This window comes from Cetorhinus maximus, chromosome 4, assembly GCF_964194155.1.
Source record: "Cetorhinus maximus chromosome 4, sCetMax3.hap1.1, whole genome shotgun sequence".
Classification (NCBI taxonomy): Eukaryota; Metazoa; Chordata; class Chondrichthyes; order Lamniformes; family Cetorhinidae; genus Cetorhinus; species Cetorhinus maximus.
Window position 1 is genome coordinate 106,557,257 of NC_135882.1, and position 21,252 is coordinate 106,578,508.

A 21,252-nucleotide genomic window follows, 5' to 3' on the forward strand; every position below is an offset into this window, starting at 1 on the left:
AGAGCTGGTTGAGGGATTCTGATGATTATGACAACCATGACATCAATGTTTGAGCAGTTCAGCAAAATCAGCCAACCTGCCAGATGCATCTCTCCGCCCTGAAATAAACTTCAAACCACTTTCTTCTTTCGAATAAATTACTTAACTTTAAATAAACCTGGAAATTACTCCCAGTTAAAGCATGGACTTCAAATTCTTCTCTCCTATATTTTAATGAGGCACTAATTATTTAAAAAGAGGAATTTGATGCAAGTGCATTAAGTGAGCATATCATAATATTCACAGTCCTTTCCAGACTGTAATATTCAAAGCCAATGGAACTGATCCATTACCTTTGCATAATGCAATGATCTCTGAATATTACATTTGTTCACTGAGTTTTCTTTACAAAATTGGGAGGTCTTTCTATCTTCAGATTTTGAAAAAATTACACCTAAAATAAATTGAGGGTCTCTAGAGAGATGCAACAGAAACATACTACTTTAAAAGAAATTGTATTTATAAGCACTTTATTGTGCCCTCATGACCTCTCAAAGCACTTTTCAGCCAATAAAAATGTACTTTAATACGGTTTACTAATGACTGTGATGCAGATTTTATACGCGGTCACTGCTGCAGCAACTCCCAAGGTAATTGAAATGAATCTGTTCGCTTCAGAACTGCATGGGTAAAGTTTATTCGGTCCCAAGTGCACCATGTCACAATTGGCAACAATACCATTCAAGTTCTGTGGTTAATAAAAGAATCACAAAGCAGTATTAATTCATTTCTATTTTATTAATGGGTAACTTTGGCAGTAAACTTGTGCTTTAGCTTGGCACAGCATGTTGGTCTTGCAATGCCAATGCAGTGCTCCTGGTGACCCTTGTTTTTAAAAATATGTATATAAAGAAGCTTGACACCATCCAGGACAAAGCAGCCTGCTTGATTGGCATCACATCAACAAACATTCACGCCCTCCACCACCAACACACAGTAGCAGCAGTGTGTACCATCTATAAGGTGCACTGCAGGAATTCACCAAGGCTCCTGAGACAGCACCTTCCAAACCCACAACCACTACCACCTAGAAGGACAAGGGCAGATAGATGGGAACACCACCACCTGGAAGTTCCCCTCCAAGTCACTCACCATCCTGACTTGGAAATATATTGCGGTTCCTTCACCGGGCCAAAATGCTGGAACTCCTTCCCTAACAGCACCGTGGGTGTACCCACACCACGTGGACTGCAATGGTTCAAGAAAGTAGCTCACCACCACCTTCTCAAGATCAGCTAGGGATGGGCAATAAATGCTGGCCCGGCCAGCGAAGCCCACACCCCATGAATGAACAATAAAAAACCAACTATTCACTTTGCAGATGTTTCCCCTGATTGTGTGGAACCTGTTAGAGCCAATAGGAGCATTTCATCCTTGATAATATGCTTGCTGCCCTTCCTCAGGAAAGAAAAGTAACTGTAAATACACACATGCCTATGCTGAGGTTTCACATAGCAGTGATACGTTATCTTGTGGAATTGGTGTACGCGTAAGTTTAGATCACTTGTTAGCAGTCTTGTTTCTGAGTCAGAGTGGATGAAATTAGTCCTTGTTGCAGCTAGTAAATGGGCATAAACGTTATCAGTTTCTGGAGGCAATGCCCTGTGTGCCAAGGTTGCCTGAAACATGTTTGACCCCATATTAGGTCATTCAAGTTTTCAGGCCTCCTTGGTGACTGCCTAAAACCAATCTTTAGTCACCCTACAAATGCAAATCAGAGCCTAACACCAGTTTTATAGACCAGTCTGGAAAATTGAGTGTGCTAAACAAAACACACACCACCATAATTGCATAAAGAAGAACAGCGGCGGGATATGTTGAGAGCTACTTTTGAGTCAAAGCCAGGATGTTACTGCAATCCAGATCCTGGATGGCAAGTACTTTGTTCATGAGTGAATGAACATTCTGAAGGAAAATGTAGAGAGGTGCGGCCGAGCTCAGTAGGAGGCGGTGGATGGGATAGATGGAGTGGGAAGGAGGTTGTGAGGTTAACTCCACTGAATATATTTGGCAGGAGGTTCAGGAAGAGAATGGGAGCAGGGGTTACTGTTCATAAGGGAGCACTTTCAATAGGCCCATCAGGGAATATTGAGAGGTACAGAGGGAAGCTTAGGCTTATTCAAGGGGATTCAAACCATGGACAGTGGTGGAACACTAGGGAGACAGAAAAGTAGTAACGGTCGAGGAGGGAGAAATCAATGTACCTGAGAGAAGAAATGAAAGATGGTATAGCCTGGTGATAGAGAGGAGAAAAGATTGGCCCAGGAACAGCCAAGAAAAAAGTTGTAAGATGCTTTTGAGTATCCCGAGTATGATAATTTGCTATAATGCAACAGTGCACTTCAAAAGTACTTTGTTGGCTGTGAAGTACTTTGGAACATGCTGCGGGTGTGAAAAGTTTTGTATAAATACAGAGCAAATGATGAAAGGCCGTTTACTTGAATCATGAACTCTGTTTTTTCTCCATAGATGCTGCCTGACCTGCTGAATACTTCCAGCATTTTCTGTTCTAATTTTGTATAAATACAAGTCTTTCTTTTCTTTCTGTAAACGCAAGCTTTTTTTTTTAGTGCAGTAAATTTCTATTCTGCCTCTCTCAAGTATTTGAATCATTTCTTTTTGAAGGAAGGAAAAAGACTTTTAAGATTTAGTAAAGAGAACTCAACATGTCCTATAAATGTACTTGAACTATTTTCAGGTGTTCTGCTCAGTGTGCCAGAAACAGGTATCTCAAACATGCTGCCCCAGGCTCATTGATTTTATTTTTATTATCTGAGATTTCAAACAAGATTTTACATGCTAGCTTTGGGATTGCTATTGAATTATTTCACTGAAATGAAATAGGATGCACAATTCTGATTATTTATGATTTGCATAGCATGACTCGCAGCCTGGTGCATAATGCGTTGGTGCACCAACATTCTGAATCATGGAAAACGCACATGGTGCCCTGATCCCTCATACAGCCACTCCATTATCTCAATGGTACATTTAGAGAGTAAGTGCGGAGATGAAATTGGGTGCTCATCAACTGGAATGAAAGCAAATTGCACTGAGGCATCCCAGATAATTTATGCAGCTCACTGAGGTCAGCTGCATGACCATGGCAGAGGGCAAGGTGGCATGTTGGCTCTATTAAACAGAGGACACTGTTTTGTATAGGGAGAGCTAAAAGGAAGGACTGAAGTAAAAATGAAGAGAATAGTTGCTACAATAACTAAGTAGGTTAAACTCTTGTAATAAATTTGCAGAAAGCCTGAATCTCTGCCCATTATGCAGTTGAAGCTGTGTAACCTAACCCTTGTGTGTTATCTGTTCAGTATTTTGTGTTTACTGGGGTGCTAGCGATGGTGACTTGTGCAGTGTTTCTCCGTCTGAATTCCATCTTGAAACTTGCCGTGCTGTTGATAATGATTGCAGTTTACTCACTGCTGACTGAAACAATCTACAGCTCGCTCTTTGTTAGATACGACAGCTTCCGTCAAAATGGAGCGTAAGTCTTTAATGTTCTACCTCACTCAGTACTAACTGTATGACTTAGACTTGTGGTAGGACGTAGCATTGACCTGTAACACGGTAATGTCCAGTGCCAGGAGCAGGAATAGATACAGTATGAATCTGACTCCCCTGAGCCTCAATGCATAGCGAGGGCCCAAGCCGTGTCCAAAGCATGGTCCAGCAGGCTATAGAAGAATTTGAAGGGGGTAGTCATATGTGAATAACCTCTGGTACTCTGAGCATTCAGTTGCAGGAGGCACTGGCAGCAACCTGAGAGTGGGCTCTCTGTTACAGAGGTAGCAGGCTGGGTAAATGAAGAAGAATGGAAAAAAATTACAGAAAAAGAGAGTATTACAAAAATAACATATAAATAAAAAGAAACTTTAGGTAACTCGGCACCAAACAGGGATCGAATCTGGAATCATGGTGTAGTTACTGATTCATCAGGAGACCCAAGAAGAGACTGATTTTTTTTTAAAAATCTGGTTACAGAATCAGAGTTTTCAGGGACCCTACAATATATAATTTAATGTATTAACAGAGGAAGCAACTGTTTCCTGATTCTATATTCTTCTAAGAAATAGTTATTGATTATAGATATTCCTGACTAACAGAAACAAAGATTAAGAGGTTGATTTTTCAACAGCAGGCTTTCCATTTCACACCTTAAAATGGGTGTTTGGCAATTGAAAATTGTAGGGGGTGTTAGTGGATGTTAACACTCAAGGCCTGCCTGGTGCAATTGTCAGGCAAACACACTGCCTGCCAGCTTGCTTCCTGTGGGAGACTGTTTACACAAATCAGGGTGTGCCACCAACTGTGGGACCTTGTTTGTAATTTTTAGGCACAGACGGGTGCAGTGTGCATCTCATTTTATGGGAGAGATGGTGGCGTAGCGGTAATGTCACTGCACTTGTAATCCAGAGGCCCAAGCTAATCCTCTGGGAACATGTGTTTAAGTCCCACTATGGCAGCTGATGGAATTTAAATTCAATCAATAAAATAAGGAGTTATAAACTAGTTCATGAAACTATTGTCAATTGTTGTTTAAAACCCATCTGGTCTGTTAATGTCCTTTAGGGAAGAAAATCTGTCATCCTTACCTAGTCTGGCCTGCCTGTGACTCCAGACCCACAACAATGTGGTTGACTTTTAACTTCCCTCTACAATGGTCTAGCAAGCCGCTCAGTTCAAGGGAAATTAGAGTTGGGCAACAAATGCTGCCTTTGCCAATGATACCCACATCCCATGAAAGAATAGATTTTTAAAAATCCAAAAACAGTGGTGTTGTGGGATTCAAAAATTATCCTCCAAGACTTTTTGCGTGGGAATGGATTGCCAACTTGGAAATAAGAGTAGGTTCTAAAGAGATAAAAGCCAAAATTCCTTATGTCACAATCCTGGTACTCATGTTTTCCTGGCCTGGACCCTACAGGTAAGGGCCACACATGGTACATCTTAATGAAAGTACTGGCCTGCTCAGATATGACAGGCCTTGACTGAGCCAATGGAGCATGAAGTCACAGCACAGTGAATCACTTCCCCTGGCTCCTTCCCTGTAAGGGGCAGTTGGAGGCTCTGACCTTCACATGGCAAGCAAATGGATCTTCACCACTTTTCCCCTCAGCCTTCCACGGAGTTTTGGCAGGCAAAGGAAAGAATTTCCTCAAACTTGATTCATGAAAGTTTGTTTTTGTTGACTTCTTTTGCTGTCATCTGAATTTACATTGCTTTTTTTTACACAAAATGTGTAAAGTGGCTACAAAGTCAATAGCTGTAAGACTGAGACTTCTGTAGTGTTAGTCTATAATGCTAATGAATGCTCCTATTTGTTCTTTTGTAGGAGAGACTTCCTAAGCACGAAGGAGACCTCCTTGCTGCTAATGGCAATGTTTCTTTTAGCTGTTTTTTATCACGGACAACAGGTAAAGGTTCCCTAACTGTGAGATTACTGTGAATTAATTTATAAGCAAATAATTTGCAAAGAATTGTGCAATTATTTTATTCCTTACCTATATTCTCTTTATGGTTTACCTGACCATCAGCATATTCCCTCCATAGAAACACAGTAGTTGCTGCAATGTCAGTGCTTCTTTGTGCTCAGACCAAGGTGACTATGTGGATAGCAGGGAGGTATAACTCCTGGCTCCCATTTCCAATGTACAAGTGGAGCAGTCTGCTGTCAAATAAATGATGGGGCAAATTTTAAATCCTAAAATGGGTGGGTTTGGGGAGGGTGGTATTCAAAATTGAAATAAATCTGCAATCCGACCCTAACATGCCTCCAACCTGCCCACTTCCTGTTTTAACGGAGGCGGGACAGTGGACGGGCAACCAACCTACTCAAAGCAAGCGAATTGGTCATTCCACTTATCTGCTGGATCCAGTTTACCTGTTTCACCCAACCGCCTGCCCTGTGATTGGACAACCCTCCTACAGCCCTTCTGAGATCCCTCATGCCACATTTTATGGGCGACAGGCAACTAATTGGCAGGGACAAGCCCACATCACCAGGAGCTGCCGACCAATTTGCAGGCAGGCAGCTCAGCACCGCCAACAGGACTGGTGGCCAGTGTTGGGACAGCACTTGGAAGAAGAGGATGCCATAGAAGGACGGTGCCCCCCTAAATAGGTAAATGGGATCTGGAGATGCCGGGGACAGTCGAGCAGGCCCCAGGAAGGGATGGGGGGGTTGATGAGGATAGACAGCACCTTTGCCATGGTGGGAGGCCACTGTTACTGGTGGCCCCTCCAAGGACAAAAGAATGCCCAATAAGATGGATTTATTTTTTATTCACTCACGGGATGTGGGCTTCATTGGCCGGGCCAGCATTTTTTGCCCATCCCTAGTTGCCCTTGAGAAGATGGTGGTGAGCTGCCTTCTTGAACCGTTGCAGTCCATGTGGCATAGGTACACCCACAGTGCTGATAGGAAGGGAGTTCCAGGATTTTGACCCAGTGACAGTGAAGGAACAGCGATATATTTCCAAGTCAGGATGGTGAGGGACTTGGAGGGGAACTTCCAGGTGGCAGTGTTCCCATCTGTCTGCTGCCCTTGTCCTTCTAGATAGTTGTGGTCGTGGGTTCAGAAGGTGCTGTCTAAGGAGCCTTGGCGAATTCCTGCAGTGCGTTTTGTAGATGGTACACACTGCTGCTACTGTGCATCAGTGGTGAAGGGAGTGAATGTTTGTGGATGTGGTGCCAATCAAGTGGGCTGCTTTGTCCTGGGTGATGTCAAACTTCTTGAGTGTTGTGGGAGCTGCACTCATCCAGGCAAGTGGGGAGTATTCCATCACACTCTGGCATGTGCTTTGTAGATGTTGGACAGGCTTTGGGGAGTCAGGAGGTGAGTTACTCATTGCAGAATTCCTAGCCTCTGTCCTGCTCCTGTACCCACAGTATGTATGTAGTTAGTCCAGCTCAGCTTCTGGTCAATGGTAACCCCCAGGATATTGATAGTGGGGGATTCAGTGATGGCAATGCCACTAAACATCAAGGGGCAATGGTAAGATTCTCTCTTGTTGGAGATGGTCATTGCCCTGGCACTTGTGTGGTGCGAATTTAGTTGCCACATGTCAGCCCAAGCCTGGATTTTGTCCAGGTCTTGCTGCATTTGTGTATGGGCTGCTTCATTAATCTGAGGAGTCACAAATGGTGCTGAACATTGTGCAATCATCAGCAAACATCCCCACTTCTGACCTTATGATGGAAGGAAGGTCATTGATGAAGCAGCTGAAGATGGTTGGGCTGAGGAAACTAACCTGAGGAACTCTTGCAGTGATGTCCTGGAGCTAAGATGACTGACCTCCAACAAGCACAACCATCTTCCTTTGTGCTAGGTATGACTCCAACCAGTGGAGAGTTTTCTCCCTGATTCCCATTGACTCCAGTTTTGCTAGGGCTCCTTGATGCCACACTTGGTCAAATACGGCCATGATGTCAAGGGCAGTCACTCACCTCACCTTGGGAGTTCAGCTCTTTTGTTCATGTTTGAACCAAGGCTGTAATGAGGTCAGGAGCTGAGTGGCCTTAGCAGAATGCAAACTGGGCATCAGTGATCAGGCTATTGCTAAGCAAGAGCCACTTGATAGCACTGTTGATGACCCCTTCCATTAGTTTACTGATGATTGAGAGTAGACTGATGGGTTGGTAATTGGCCTGGTTGGAATTGTCCTGCTTTTTGTGTACAGGAAATACCTGGGCAATTTTCCACATAGCCGGATAGATGCCAGTGTTGTAGCTGTTCTGGAACAGCTTGGCTAGGGGCACAGCAAGTTCTGGAGCACAAGTCTTCAGTATTATTGCTGGAATATTGTTAGGGCCCATAGTCTTTGCACTATCCAGTTCCTTCAGCCATTTCTTGATATCACGTGGAGTGAATCGAATTGGCTGAAGACTGGCACCTGTGATGCTGGGGTCCTCCGGAGTAGGCCGAGATGGAACATCCACTCGGCACCTCTGGCTGAAGATTGTAGCAAATGCTTATCTTATGCACTGATGTGCTGGGCTCCCCTATCATTCAGGATGGGGATATTTATTGAGCCTCCTCCTCCAGTGAGTTGTTTAATTGTCCACCACCGTTCACAACTGGATGTGGCAGGACTGCAGAGCTTAGATCTGATCCATTGGTTGTGGGATTGCTTAGCTCTGTCTCTCACTTGCTGCTTAAGCTGTTTGGCATGCAAATAGTCCTGTGTTATAGCTGATGGTAATGGTAGATTGAGGGTCATGCCGGGCCATGAGGTTACAGATTGTATTTGAGTACAATTCTGCTGCTGCTGATGGCCCACAGTGCCTCATGGATGCCCAGTCTTGAGTTGCTAGATTTGTTCGAAATTATCCCATTTAGCACAGTGGTAGTGCCACACAACACAATGGAGGGTATCCTCAATGTGAGGGCGGGACTTCATCTCCACAACGACTGTGCAGTGGTTACTCCTACCGACATTGTCATGGACAGATGCATCTGCGGCAGCCAGGTGGACAAAGATGAGGTCAAGTATGTTTTTCCCTCTTGTTGGTTCCCTTACCACCTGCTGCAGACCTACTCTGGCGGCTGTGTCCTTTGAGACTCGGCCAGCTCGGTCAGTAGTGGTGTTACCGAGCCACTCTTGGTGATGGACATTGAAGTCCCCCACCCAGAGTACATTCTGCACCCTTGCCACCCTCAGTGCTCCCTCCAAGAGATGTTCAACATGGAAGAGCATTGATTCATCAGCTGAGGGAGGACGGTATGTGGTAATCAGCAGGAGGTTTCCTTGCCCATGTTTGACCTGATGCCATGAATCTTCATGGGGTCCGGAGTCGATGTTGAGGACTCCCAGGGCAATTCCCTTCTGACTGTGCCACCACCTCTGCTATGTCCTGCCCCACCGGCTGGGTAGATCCAGGGATGGTGATGGTGGTGTCTGGGACATTCTTTGTAAGATATGATTCTGTGAGGGTGACTGTGTCAGGCTGTTGCTTGACTAGTGTGTGAGACAGCTCTCCCCACTAGCCCCAGATGTTAGTAAGGAGGACTTTGCAGGGTCGACAGGGCTAAGTTTGCTGTTGTCATTTCCAGTGCCTTGGTCAATGCTGGGGGTCCATCTGGTTTCATTCCTTTTTTGAGACTTTGTAGCGGTTTGATACAACTGAGTGGCTTGCTAGGCCATTTCAGAAGGCATTTAAGAGCCAACCACATTGCTGTGGGTCCGGAGTCACATGTAGGCCAGACCAGGTAAGGATGGCAGATTTCCCTCCCTAAAGGACATTAGTGAATAGATCGGTTTTTACAACAGTCAACAATGGTTTCATGGTCATCATTAGACGTTAATTCTAGATTTTTATGGAGGACAAATCTGCTGTGGCGGAATTCAAACCCAGGTCCCTAGAGCATTCCCCTAGGATTACTAGCCCAGCGACAATACCACTACACCATCCCCTCCCCATGAACCCACTGAGAGGCCTCCAGTGTTTACCTGGTGATTTCTCCATATGGGAGAAGGTCCCACCCCACCACCATTAGAAAATGGGAATTAAGGTGGTGGGAAGAGTCCCTTAATTGGCTACTTAAGTGGCTCAATTGGCCTGTGGGCAAGAGGGCCATCTGCAACCTCGGGGCCTAGGTATAGTAGATAGAGAGAAACTGTTCTCATTGGTGCAGAGGACAGCAATTTAAGGTGATTGGCAAGAGAACCAAAGGCAACATGAGGAAAAACCTTTTATGCAGCAAGTGGTTAAGATCTAGAATGTACTGCCTACAAGTGTGATGGAGGCAGTTTAAATTGTGGCTTTTAAAGGAGAATTGGATAAGTCCTTGAAGAGAAAATTTTCAGAGCTGCAGGGAATGGGTGGGCTAATGGGACTAGCTAAATTGCTCTTGCAGAGAGACAACACAGATTTAATGGGCTGAATAGCCTCCTTCTGTGCCATAACCGTTCAGTAATTCTATGGTGGAGTGCTGCAATTGATTTCAGTGTCATCTGGCCAAACTTTCTGTTTAGGGTAGACGCTGAGAGATTGTATCTGCTGGTCAGGGAATCTAAGACACGGGGTCATGGTCTCAGGATAAGGGGCCAAACATTTAGGACTGAGATGAGGAGAAATCACTTCACTCAAAGGGTTGTGAATCTTTAAAATTCTCTACCCCAAAGGGTTGTGGATGCTCTATTGTTGAATACATTCAAGGCTGGGAGAGGCAGATTTTTGGTGTCTCAGGGAATTAAGGCATATGGGTGGCAGGTGGGAAAATAGAGCTGAAGTCCAAGACCTCTCATGATGATATTGAATGGCAGAGCAGGCTCAATGGGCCATATTGTCTATTCATGCTCCTATTTCTTATGTTCTCACGTTGACTTCTGATAACTATCCAGGACCTCCTGCTTGTAATGCATTGTGTCAGATGAGAAAAGGATCATGTTTGATTTTGGTGGCTTGCACAGTTGAGCATTATTTTCTGCCAGCATTCGCTGTTCAGACATGAAGGTTAGCACAGCTGATTCACAGCCGGCATGACATTATATCCATTCATAGGAATAGCTGGCAAATCATGAGGACTGTGAATCGGTTACACTGGTATCTAGGTAAATATCTATTGAATTGTTTTCCTACTTGTAAATGAGGGGAATGATTTCCTTTCAACTCCCAAGAAAAGATTTGAAGGTCTTTGCAAAAAAGCATTTGACACATCTATCCTCCTTCTAACATAAGGAAATGTATATTCTTGGAGAGCAAATAAAGAAAGGAAGGCATTTTCAGGTACTGTAGCATAGTGGTCAAATTACTGGACTAGCCACCCAGAAGCCTGGACTATTGATCTGGAGATATGAGTTCAAAGCCTGCCATGGTAGTTGGAGAATTTAAATTCAGTTAATTAAATATACCTGGAATAAAAAATTAATTTTCTGTAATAGTAACCGTAGAACTACCAAATTGTTGTATGTACCTAACTGGTTCACTAATGTCATTTGGGGAAGGAAACCTGCATTCTTATATGGTTTAGCCTGTATGTAACCAGACTCACAGCAATGGGATTAACTGCCCTCTGCAATGGCCTAACAAGCCATTCAGTTCTATTCCAAAAGTTCCCCACCATCTTCTCAAGGGCAAGTCAGGATGGACAATAAATGCTGGCCTTGCTAGCAACCTCATGAACAATGGAAAAAAAAACGTCCTATATAATAAAAGACTGGGCTGCCTTTTAAGAAAATATTTGTGTTCAATTAGTTGTTTCCAAGAGTTGATGTATTTGTAATTCTTTAATGGTGTACATTTCTACAATTCTATTGGTTTGGACAACATAATAAGATAGGAAATAAACATGATGGCATTAAGCTCTCTTGGATGCTGCGATGGGGTTGAAGGAGAGATTCTGTGAAGCGAAAAATGTATAAATTGAATCGGACAAAGCATGAGGGAAATTTTGAATTTTTCAAGAAAACCTACATGAAAAAAACCTTTCATTTTTAATAAAACTGTTCAGCTGGAATACACTGCAAGACTGGACTTCCTATGGCGTGTCCAGGCAAAAGAGGAAGTTAATGAAATGAGGGAGCTACGAGAGCATAATGAAAATATGCTTCGAAACATTCTACCAAGTCACGTTGCACGCCATTTCTTGGAAAAGGATAGAGACAATGATGTAAGTTCACTAAATTACATTAAATTTAAAACTAATTGAATCTATAGTTAAGGTTTTCCACTTTTGTGTTCACCAGTCTATGATTTTCTGCTTAACATTTCTTAAAAATATCTATACGACCACTACACTTGTCAATTAAAAACTTTTCCATAGAATAAAAATGAGAATCCTTTATAATTCCAATACCATCAATATCAATGTGGCATTAATCATCTAGGGTCAATTATGTCGGAGCAATTTTAATTCCCTCCACGTGGTGGAATCCGTGCAATAGAGTTAAAATCGTAGCAGTGGACTTACGGAGTGGGATTTTATGGAGGCAAGGGGGATCTGAGCCGCTGGCTGGAGATTCAGTGAGGCGCACACATTGCCTCTTTTCAAGAAGCCCCGTTGCATCTTGTGCCACTCAGGCATTCGACAAGCCTGTGGCGGGCCTCCCCACTCCACCCATGGGGGACCCCATGGTCAAGGGCTCCAGGGATGGAAGTCCTGCTTGCTGAGAGTTGCTGGCCAATCAGAGGCCGGCAGCTCTCCTGTACTCAGCGCCACACCCGAAGCCCCAGGAGGGACCCAGGCACAGGCGAGTGACAGCGGGAGGGGGTTCGCGGGTTGGGTGTCATGGGGTCAGGGGTTTGAGGAGTCAGCAGCAAGGGCAGGGGGTTGCCTCTCAATGAGCCTCCCCCTTTCCCAATGCTGGGACATTCGATCAGGCACTGAGCGCCTTTGAACGAGGGCCTCCTCTTCACCCCCAGGTGCCAGCAAGCAATGCCACACAGGTTTGCTTGTCGTACTCCCTGCATATCGAGACCCCGCCTGTAGCTGGGTTAAGACCAGTGGTGGCAGGATGAGGCCCTTAAATGGGTATTAATTGGTCACTTAATGGGCCTCAATTGGCGGCAGAGCGGGAAAGCTGTCCACGGACCTTCCTGCTCCAGACTTAAGGTGGCAGTGTCCCCACCAATCTCCTGCCCAATTAAATGACCACTCCCGCCAGGGGGGAGGGCACAAGATTCAGCCCACTGTCTCACTTCTCATCTGCAGTTACATTCCGTGTGATGTTTTCATGGGTACCTAAGGCAAATCAGGTGGGAGTTTCATGAATCAAATTGAGGCCTAAAGAAATAGAACATTGATGTTGACTTTTATTAGCCTGCAGGGCAGAGCATCTCAGTAAAACCTGGAGGGAAAGACAAAGAAGCCCAAAGAGATCAAATGATTTCCCTGTGGCCAGGAAAGCAAGAATGCCCCACAAGAATAATGTGGGCAGTTTCCGTCCACATGGATGCTCATGACCTTAAAAAGGACGGAGTTTCTCAGTGCAGCTTTTGGGTGATTGGCCAACTGCCCAGACGCTAATCCATTTCCACCACAACCCCCACCCCCAACACCCTTTGTGAATTCTTGATACAGAAAGAGAATGGGATTAATTAAGATTAGTGAAGAAGATTCTGGAAAACACCTTTGCCAATTAAGAATTGTTTGTTTCCAGAAATGCTGTCGTCACTGATTCTGTGATTATACACTGGTAAGACAGTAGGTCAAAAATGGAAGCTTTGGTGTTGATGGCAATATTACCTGTACCGAATAGACTGACTGCGCAGAATAATACGAGGGGGGGGTGGCAGATGGCACACCTTCCTCCCAAAAAATACGCCAGTCACGCAGCCATAAAGCGCTGTGGGGATCATTAACAAGGGCCGAGTGGGACTTCTGCCCCTCAATGGGGCAGAAGCCCCGCCCTCTGGAGCTGCTGACCAGCAGCTCCACCAGTCCTGGCAGCACCAGGAAGGTGTCAGTGGCCGCAGCGGAGACAGCCAGAGAAGAAAGGACCCCAAGGCCTTGGATCCCTGGAGCAGGTAAGTCCAAGGTCTTGGGCCGGGTAGGTTTGGGAAGGTTAGGGAGAGGGGCAATGGGGTGGAGAGGGGGTGAGTTTAAGGGAAGGAATCTGTAGGAAGGAAGGGGGTGTTCAGTCAAAGGGGAGCCACCCCACGATTGGCAAAGGGTAGCCCCCAAAAAACAAACCCCCCTTCCTTTAAACATTTCAGTTTAAAAATTGGTTTTATGACATGGGCAGCATATTATCAGGGTCAATTGGTTTGATAACAAGCCTAATTGACCCTTAATTGTTCATTTAAATATGGCGGACAAGCTGCCGATTTTGGCGCCTGCCCCCCCACCCCCTCCTCCCTGTATTATGGGGGTGGGCGGGAAGGTGGTGGGATGGTCACTCACCCCATTTTACATGCCCTCCCCCGCAGGAAACATGTCCACCGGGGCATGTAATATTCAGTCCACTCTCTAGCCTTGGCAAGAAAATAGAAGCTGGTCAGTGCTGTGAGATAATCATTATGAAATCTGCTGTGAATCGATTTTTTTCCTTCACATTAATTCCTTTTACCATAGTGAAGACAAATGATAAGCACAACATCTGGAAATGATTTTTGAAAATTTAATATATAAAATACTTTTCAATTCAGAATTGGCCAATTCAAATTATCTGATAATTTACACTTGCTGCTTTTATCTGATAGTTCAATTTTTTGAACTAACTTCCCCATGTAACTCTGACATACAAACAGAAAATGCTGGAAAAACTCAGCAGGTCTGGCAACATCTGTGGACAGAGAAACAGCATTAATGTTTCGAGTCCGTATGGCTCTTCTTCAGAGCTGTAACTCTGACATGTTGATGATTGATTTTTCATTGATACTTTATTACTCTTACTGTTATTTTCTCATCAGGAACTTTATTCACAGTCTTATGATTCAGTTGCTGTGATGTTCGCCTCAATTCCAGGATTTGCAGATTTCTATTCTCAAACTGAGATGAATAACCAAGGAGTAGAATGTTTACGCTTGCTGAATGAAATTATTGCAGATTTTGATGAGGTAACCTTAAAGTTTTAACCACACACAATTTAAAATCTTGTGCTTTTATTTCTTCTGTTGGTTTTTGAAGTATAAAGATAAATCGTCTTTATAACAAAGCACTTAGCAAATCTTTGTTGCTTTGACAAAGGACAATGGCTATGCATCATTTTTGCCATGTTCACAATTGGCGCTGTCCCAACTTTACATAGGGACTATACTTTTTGAATGACACAAGCACAGCACAGTGGGGGTGGGGGAAAGATCAGAGGGAGTCTCCCCTACATTGCTGTGCCATTCCATCTAAATTTCCTATGTTACAAGTGACTATACTCAAAAGGACTTCAAATGTTGTAACCATTTTGTGATATCCTGAGGTTGTGAAAGGCACTTAAGAAATGCAAGATATCTCTCTCTCTGAATACTACCCAGAGTGGTACTGGTGGAACAATGGGAGAAGATTGTGCATCTACTGCATTCACCCAAACAAAATGATAGGGAATCCTATTCATTGGCCAGAATTTTCTCAACAGTTAAGTAGTCCTGCTGCTGAAACTGAAAGCAGGATGCAACCTCAAGTGGGCAGGTAGCAGAACCCTGGGTGACATTTGGCCTCCACCGGGGCCACCAACCTGTGCCAGCCCAATCAGATGGCCGGCAGCAGCAGTAGCACCTATAGAGGTGGCCACTGCTGAGGATGTAGGAAGAAGCAGAGGGCGTCTACATGCTGGGACCAGGTAAGAGATTTTATATACTGTTCTGGGGCCAGGCAGGCAAGGCCCAGCAATCAGAGGTGTAAACCCTCCAGCGGTGGTGAGTAGCTGTGGGGTGGGGGGTTTCCCCTGCTTGGGCCATGAAGTGGCTGTAAAGGAGTGCCTTCTCCCCCACAATCCCCGCCCCCCAGGAACCTACTAGGAGGCTGTCAGGGTTTGCATGAGTCTCCCTATGTGGCAGAGGCACCTCCAAATGCTGGTAAAATGCCAAGCAGAGGCAGGAAGTGGCCCTTAATTGGGCACTTAACTGGCTTAATTGGCCACAGAGCTTCCCACCGCTGGTACTATCCCATGGTGACGGAAAAGCATTAGGTCCCCTGCCACCATTTAACCTGCACTCCCGCCTCCCAGCTCATCCACTTCCCAGCCCATCTTCTGAGCATTGGTAAATTCCAAATTAAAACCGCAGGAGCCACAAAAAGTTTAAATCTAAACTCTCAAGCATTTTTAAATATCTCAACCTATTGATAATAATCAATATTGTTTTCTGATTAAATTGGAGCAGGAGACATAAGATTAGCTCTTTCCAAATCTCTAGCTCTAAATAATTCAAACTGGACAAAACAGAAAATAAGAACTCGGTTGTCTGCACCTCTTGGGTCAGATTGGCAAAGCTCGGGAGTTACAGGTGGGCTGCAGTTTGGACATACATGAGCTAATATAATTGAAAATAAACATCAACTTGCATTTACGTGGTGCCTTTAATGCCCCAAGGTGCTGCACAAAAGTGTTGAATAGAATCAGAGAATAATACAGCAAGGAAGGTGGCCATTTGGCCTATTGTGCCTATGCTGGCTCTTTTAAAGAGCTATCTCGTTCCACTCCCCTGCTCCTTCCCCAGATCCCAGCAAGTTCTCCTTTTCAAGCATCTGTCCAATTCCTTTTTTGTAAGACCCTCTCCCTGGCCTAAAGGTCCTTGTCTTGGATATCAACAGCACACAACAACTTGGATGAAGTTTCACCAAAGATGATACACCTTTATTAAACCACTAAGCAATAGTACATACTCATGATAATACCTGTTGTTTTACTTCCCTGCAAGCCAGAATCCATCTCGGTGATCAATCTGATGACGAATCCTCCATACGGGTCTTCTGAGCATCTGACCAAATTGCTCTAACCAATGCAGTAGAAATGATTCTGTGGTACTTTTTCTTTATACCTTTCTTTGCTATGGCCCTGTGCCAGATAAAGCCAAGCCTGCTTTTAGCTTAATTGGTTTTCAATTTCAGCAGTGTCTTTTCCCTTGTTCTTATGTCCTGGTCCTATCACAAGGTCATGCTTGAAGGAATAGAACTAGCCTGACTCCGCTTTGTTATCCCTTACACTGTTATCAATCCCCAGGCTGGTACAGACATATATCCTTACTACCTCTAACGAACATAAAAAGGGTCTATCTTTCTGACAGTGTTATGACATGGCAGTTGATGTGTGCCAGGCGGATCAAATCCACGAAGGAAATTTGATTGCGCTATCACAACGATTTTGCAAATTGTATTTATTTCAGGATGCGTGTCCTGAATTCAGAAATAACAAGTCCACCAAGACTTTCAGAGATTTTTTGAAGAAACTAAATTAAAATATTTATTAACAAAAGAGAAGATTTCAAGCACATGTATAAAATTACTACTATAATAACTCCTAAAATCCTTAATTAACCTGGCTCCCAGTTACACCCCATTTAAGGCAAATGTCTAAAAATAGACTTTAAGCAGATCCAGCAAATTAACTTCCTCTTCTTCCTGTTTCAACCTGTGATCTTATTACCACAAAATCTGGAAACAATCCAGGATGCGCTTTCTACAGCACTTCTGTTGAAAACATCTCTACAGGCTGCTCAACTACCTTAGGCATCAACCTCATCTGTGAGCCAGCTATATCATTACCTAAAATAAATTGAACCCCTGTAATGGGCAATTTTTCCACTACTCCATCAATCACCACACCTGTTTTCCACTTACTCTTTAAATTAACCTTCCACAATGGAATAGGTTTAACATCTCCATGAACCCCACTTATTACCACCTGTTCCTGCAATACTTCCTCTGAACAACAAATATCATTATTCCATAACATTAAGCATTGACTAGCCCCTGTGTCTCTTAAAATTTTAATATCTTTACCTGCTCCACCCTGAACACATGAAAAGACTTTCCCTTCACATACAAAATCTTTAAATGTTTCTGCAACCTGCTCCTCAGAACTCCCTTGTGTGAACACATTCCCACTTTTTTACCTTTCACTGATTCTTCCTGCTTTACCTGTACACAAACCAATTGTTTTTCCTGTGCCTGAATCTCAGAACCCACAGTACTTTTACTTCCAGAAGTTTTCTGCATCCCAATAATTCCAAAAGATTTTCCCTATAATTCCCAGCATATTGACTTTGTGTGCCTAATTTTATTACAATGAAAATACCTTAATTTTCAAGTGTCATTTCTACCCTTAGCACCTTCCTTTTTAGTCTGAGAAAAAAACTTGGCAATTTCTACCTACTCCTCTTCCCTGACTACCTACCTTCCTTTCACCTTCCCACTTTCTATCCTTCTCTGACTTAAAAAGGTGACAAAAAAAGGTTTATATCTATGAACTAGCTCATAATCATCAGCTCTCTCTGCTGCTTGTCTTACCATTTTAACTCTCTGTTTCTCCACATGAGTTCTCACTACCAAAGGTATGAGTCTTTAAATTCTTCCAAAAGAATTACTTCTCTAAGAGCTGCATATGTTGTTTCTACCTTTAATGCCTTAATCCACCAGTCAAATTTACTTTGTTTTACTGTTTAAAACTCAGTATAAGTTTGCCCAGGCTGTTTCCTTATATTCCTAAATTTCTGCCTGTATGCCTTAGGAACCAACTCATATGCACTCAAAATAGCCTTTTTTTTAAACGACATCAGAATCCACTGACACTTATTCTGTCAGTGAAGCATAAACCTCGTGAGCTCTACCCACTAACCTAGACTGTAAAAGCAATGTCCAGTTTTCTTGTTGCCAATTCATCTGTTTAGCTATCTTCTCAATTAAATAAAAAACGCCTCCACATCTCTTTCTTCAAACTTCAGAAGAGCTTGCACAAATTTAAACATCACCCCACTGGATTTTAGGTTGAAGGTTTTTTCATCATCAGAACCTTCCTTAGCATCTGAGGTCTCTTTTTTAAGCTTTTTAAGTTGGTACTTGCTGTCTCTTTCCTTCACCCTCTCCTCTATCACTAACTGTTTCCTCTGGAGATCAAGTTTTTTGCATTTCCATTTCTCTTTGAAATACTCTCTCTTCCCTTTCTTTCTCTTTCTCTGCCCTTCCTTTTTCTGCTGCCTCTAGTTCAAGCTTTTTCATTTCCATGGCTTGTTCAAACTCAAGCTTCTTCATGAAATCTCACTACCTCCAGCTGTGATTCAGTAGTGTCAGATACCACTTCAAATATGTCTGCTTTCTCTGCCTCTACAGGTAACCTCAACCGCAACTTATCCGCCAACTCTGTTAACTTACCCTTAAATACTTTTCGTAACCCAATCAGAGTTATATCTTCTATTTCTAAAAAAGTTTTAGCGCTGGATACAGCCATTTTAGCAGTCTCACCACTTTAAATTCCCTCACACCAACTCCTGAGTTCAAAGTGCTTCTCATTGTTGTGACCTTAAGATTTACCAACTCCAAACCAATCAAGAAATTTCAAATATCCTGCAAAAGGCCCTCATTTGTTATAATGCGGCAAATGATGTGTGCCAGGTGGATCAAATCCACAACGGAAACTTGATCGCACTATCGCAATAATTTTGCAATTTGTATTTATTTCGAGATGCATGGCCTAAATTCAGAAGTAATAAGTTCACCAAGACTTTCAGAGATTTTTTAAAAAGTTAAATTAAAATATTTATTACCAAAAGATAAGATTTGAAGCACATACATAGAACTACAAATTACTACTATAATAACTCCTAAAATCCCTAATTAACCTGGCTCCCAGTTACACCCCCTTTAAGGCAATGATCCAAAAATAGATTTTAAATTTTAAACACATCCAGCAAATTAACACAATACCCTGGTCGAGGTCAGTTCTCCTGCACAATTTAATTCATTTTGCACACCTTGCTAATTCTGGCAAGGCTTTGATTTGGCTAAATTGACCATCATGCTTTGTGTTTTGAGCCCATATTGCAGTTCAGTACAGTTCTTTACATATCTTCTTCGATCTGGCTCTTCTTATACCTCAATGTTCCATGTTACCACAATAAGACATTCCACACACAGGGTTACACCACAACTGGTCTTCATTCATTAATATAAAAGAAATAAAGAAACACTTACATTGTTAATAAGTAATTGTACATTAAAAATGTAAATTTGAAAATTATTATTGAACCTGCTTCCACCATCCTTTCAAGCAGTTTCTTCCAGTTTCTCCTTCAGCTGAAGTATGGTTGCAAATCGTGGGGATGAGCAAGAGGCCAGAATTAGAGGACCACAAAGACCTTGGAAAGTTGTCGGGCTTGAGGAACTCACAGAGATAGGGGCCGGAATCTTCTGTTTGGTGCGCAGGGGCGGGCCCACACGCCGATGTGTAAAATGACACACGGTGACGTCGGGCATGTATCCCGACATCACTGCGCGTCATTCCGATCTTCAGTTCAGCAGGCGCGCACTGGAGTAGGCTGCGCACACGCCGAACTGTCATAAGGCCTGTTAAGGCGGTTAATGATCTAATTGAAGTAATTGTCAGAGTCCAGGCGGCCTTCGCATTTTTCATGGAACCTCATCCACGGGCGAGATGAGGTTTCATGAAGGGTTTATTAATTTAATAAAATGTTTCAAGAAAAATTCATAAACATGTCCCAGCTCATGTGACAATGTCACATGAGAGGACATGTCTGAATAATTTTATTTATTGTTTTTTTCAATTTTTGATATTGAAATTAATCTCCCTGAGGCAGCTCCATGCCGCAGGGAGATTTCTGCGCTCTTTCACACATATGCGCGAAAGAGCGCAGGTCCCGACACTCCTTCCCCCATCTCCACAGGTAGCAGTGAGCGCTTCCGGGTGCACGTCATGCTGGGCAGGCCTTAATTGGCCTGCCCACGTAAAATGGCGGCGCACAGCTGACCGCGGGTGGCGATCGGCTCCGCACCCGCCCGTGCCCACTCCCGATCAGCCCGCCCGATGGGGAGAAAATTCTCCTCAGGGAGTTGTTCAGAACAGTGTAAATATAATTTTTGGCATGATACATCTGCCCTTTGATATTTTAATGTTTTCTTTTCTTGATAATTCTTGCAGTTACTGGTTGAAGAGCGATTTCAGGACATTGAAAAGATTAAAACAATTGGAAGCACTTACATGGCTGTCTCTGGATTGTCTCCTGAGAAGCAGGTAAAAAAGGAAACAGTTTAAACTGTGTTTGTACAATTTTTTGCATCTTACATATAGCATATGAATATATTAAGAAAAACAAACTTTACTTTTATCATCTACCATTTATACAGCACTGTGAAGAAAAATGGGGCCATCTGTGTGCTCTGGCAGACTTTACCATTGCTTTGAATGAAAGTATACAGGAAATAAACAAACATTCTTTCAATAACTTTGAACTTCGTGTTGGTAAGTATATCTTGAATATTCATGTTAATTCTCACTTAAACTTGTTCTGGAAAATTCTGCATACTTCACTACAATTTCAGTGCTAAAATATAGGGCAGAATCTTGTGGAGGCGATCGAGGGTCTCAACCACCAGCTGGAGAGCCGGCAAGAGCCCCGAGTTGCCTCTTTTTGAGAAGGCCCACCACATCCTGTCCCATTCAGGCACTTAACAGGGTAGCGGCAATCCTGCTCCTGGGATCAAAGACCTTGGGGAGAGGAGTCCCTCCCACCAAGAGCTGCAGGCCAAACAAAGGCCAGCAGCTTGCATGTACTCAGCAGCGCCACTGAGGAGAAGGTGGCTGCTGCTAGTACTACACC

At 43.5% G+C, this 21,252-nt stretch overlaps 1 protein-coding gene across 5 annotated transcripts in view; it reads left to right on the forward strand.

The window, feature by feature from the left end:
- adcy8 (adenylate cyclase 8 (brain)) overlaps positions 1-21,252 on the forward strand; it is a 133,704-nt gene that overhangs the window by 91,285 nt on the left and 21,167 nt on the right. For all 5 annotated transcript variants that reach the window (XM_078540594.1, XM_078540595.1, XM_078540596.1 and 2 more), the window contains 6 exons: positions 3,360-3,532; positions 5,381-5,462; positions 11,501-11,659; positions 14,401-14,547; positions 20,574-20,666; positions 20,780-20,894. In XM_078540594.1, the coding sequence (XP_078396720.1) occupies positions 3,360-3,532; positions 5,381-5,462; positions 11,501-11,659; positions 14,401-14,547; positions 20,574-20,666; positions 20,780-20,894 (769 nt within the window). The remainder of the gene's footprint in view (positions 1-3,359; positions 3,533-5,380; positions 5,463-11,500; positions 11,660-14,400; positions 14,548-20,573; positions 20,667-20,779; positions 20,895-21,252) is intronic.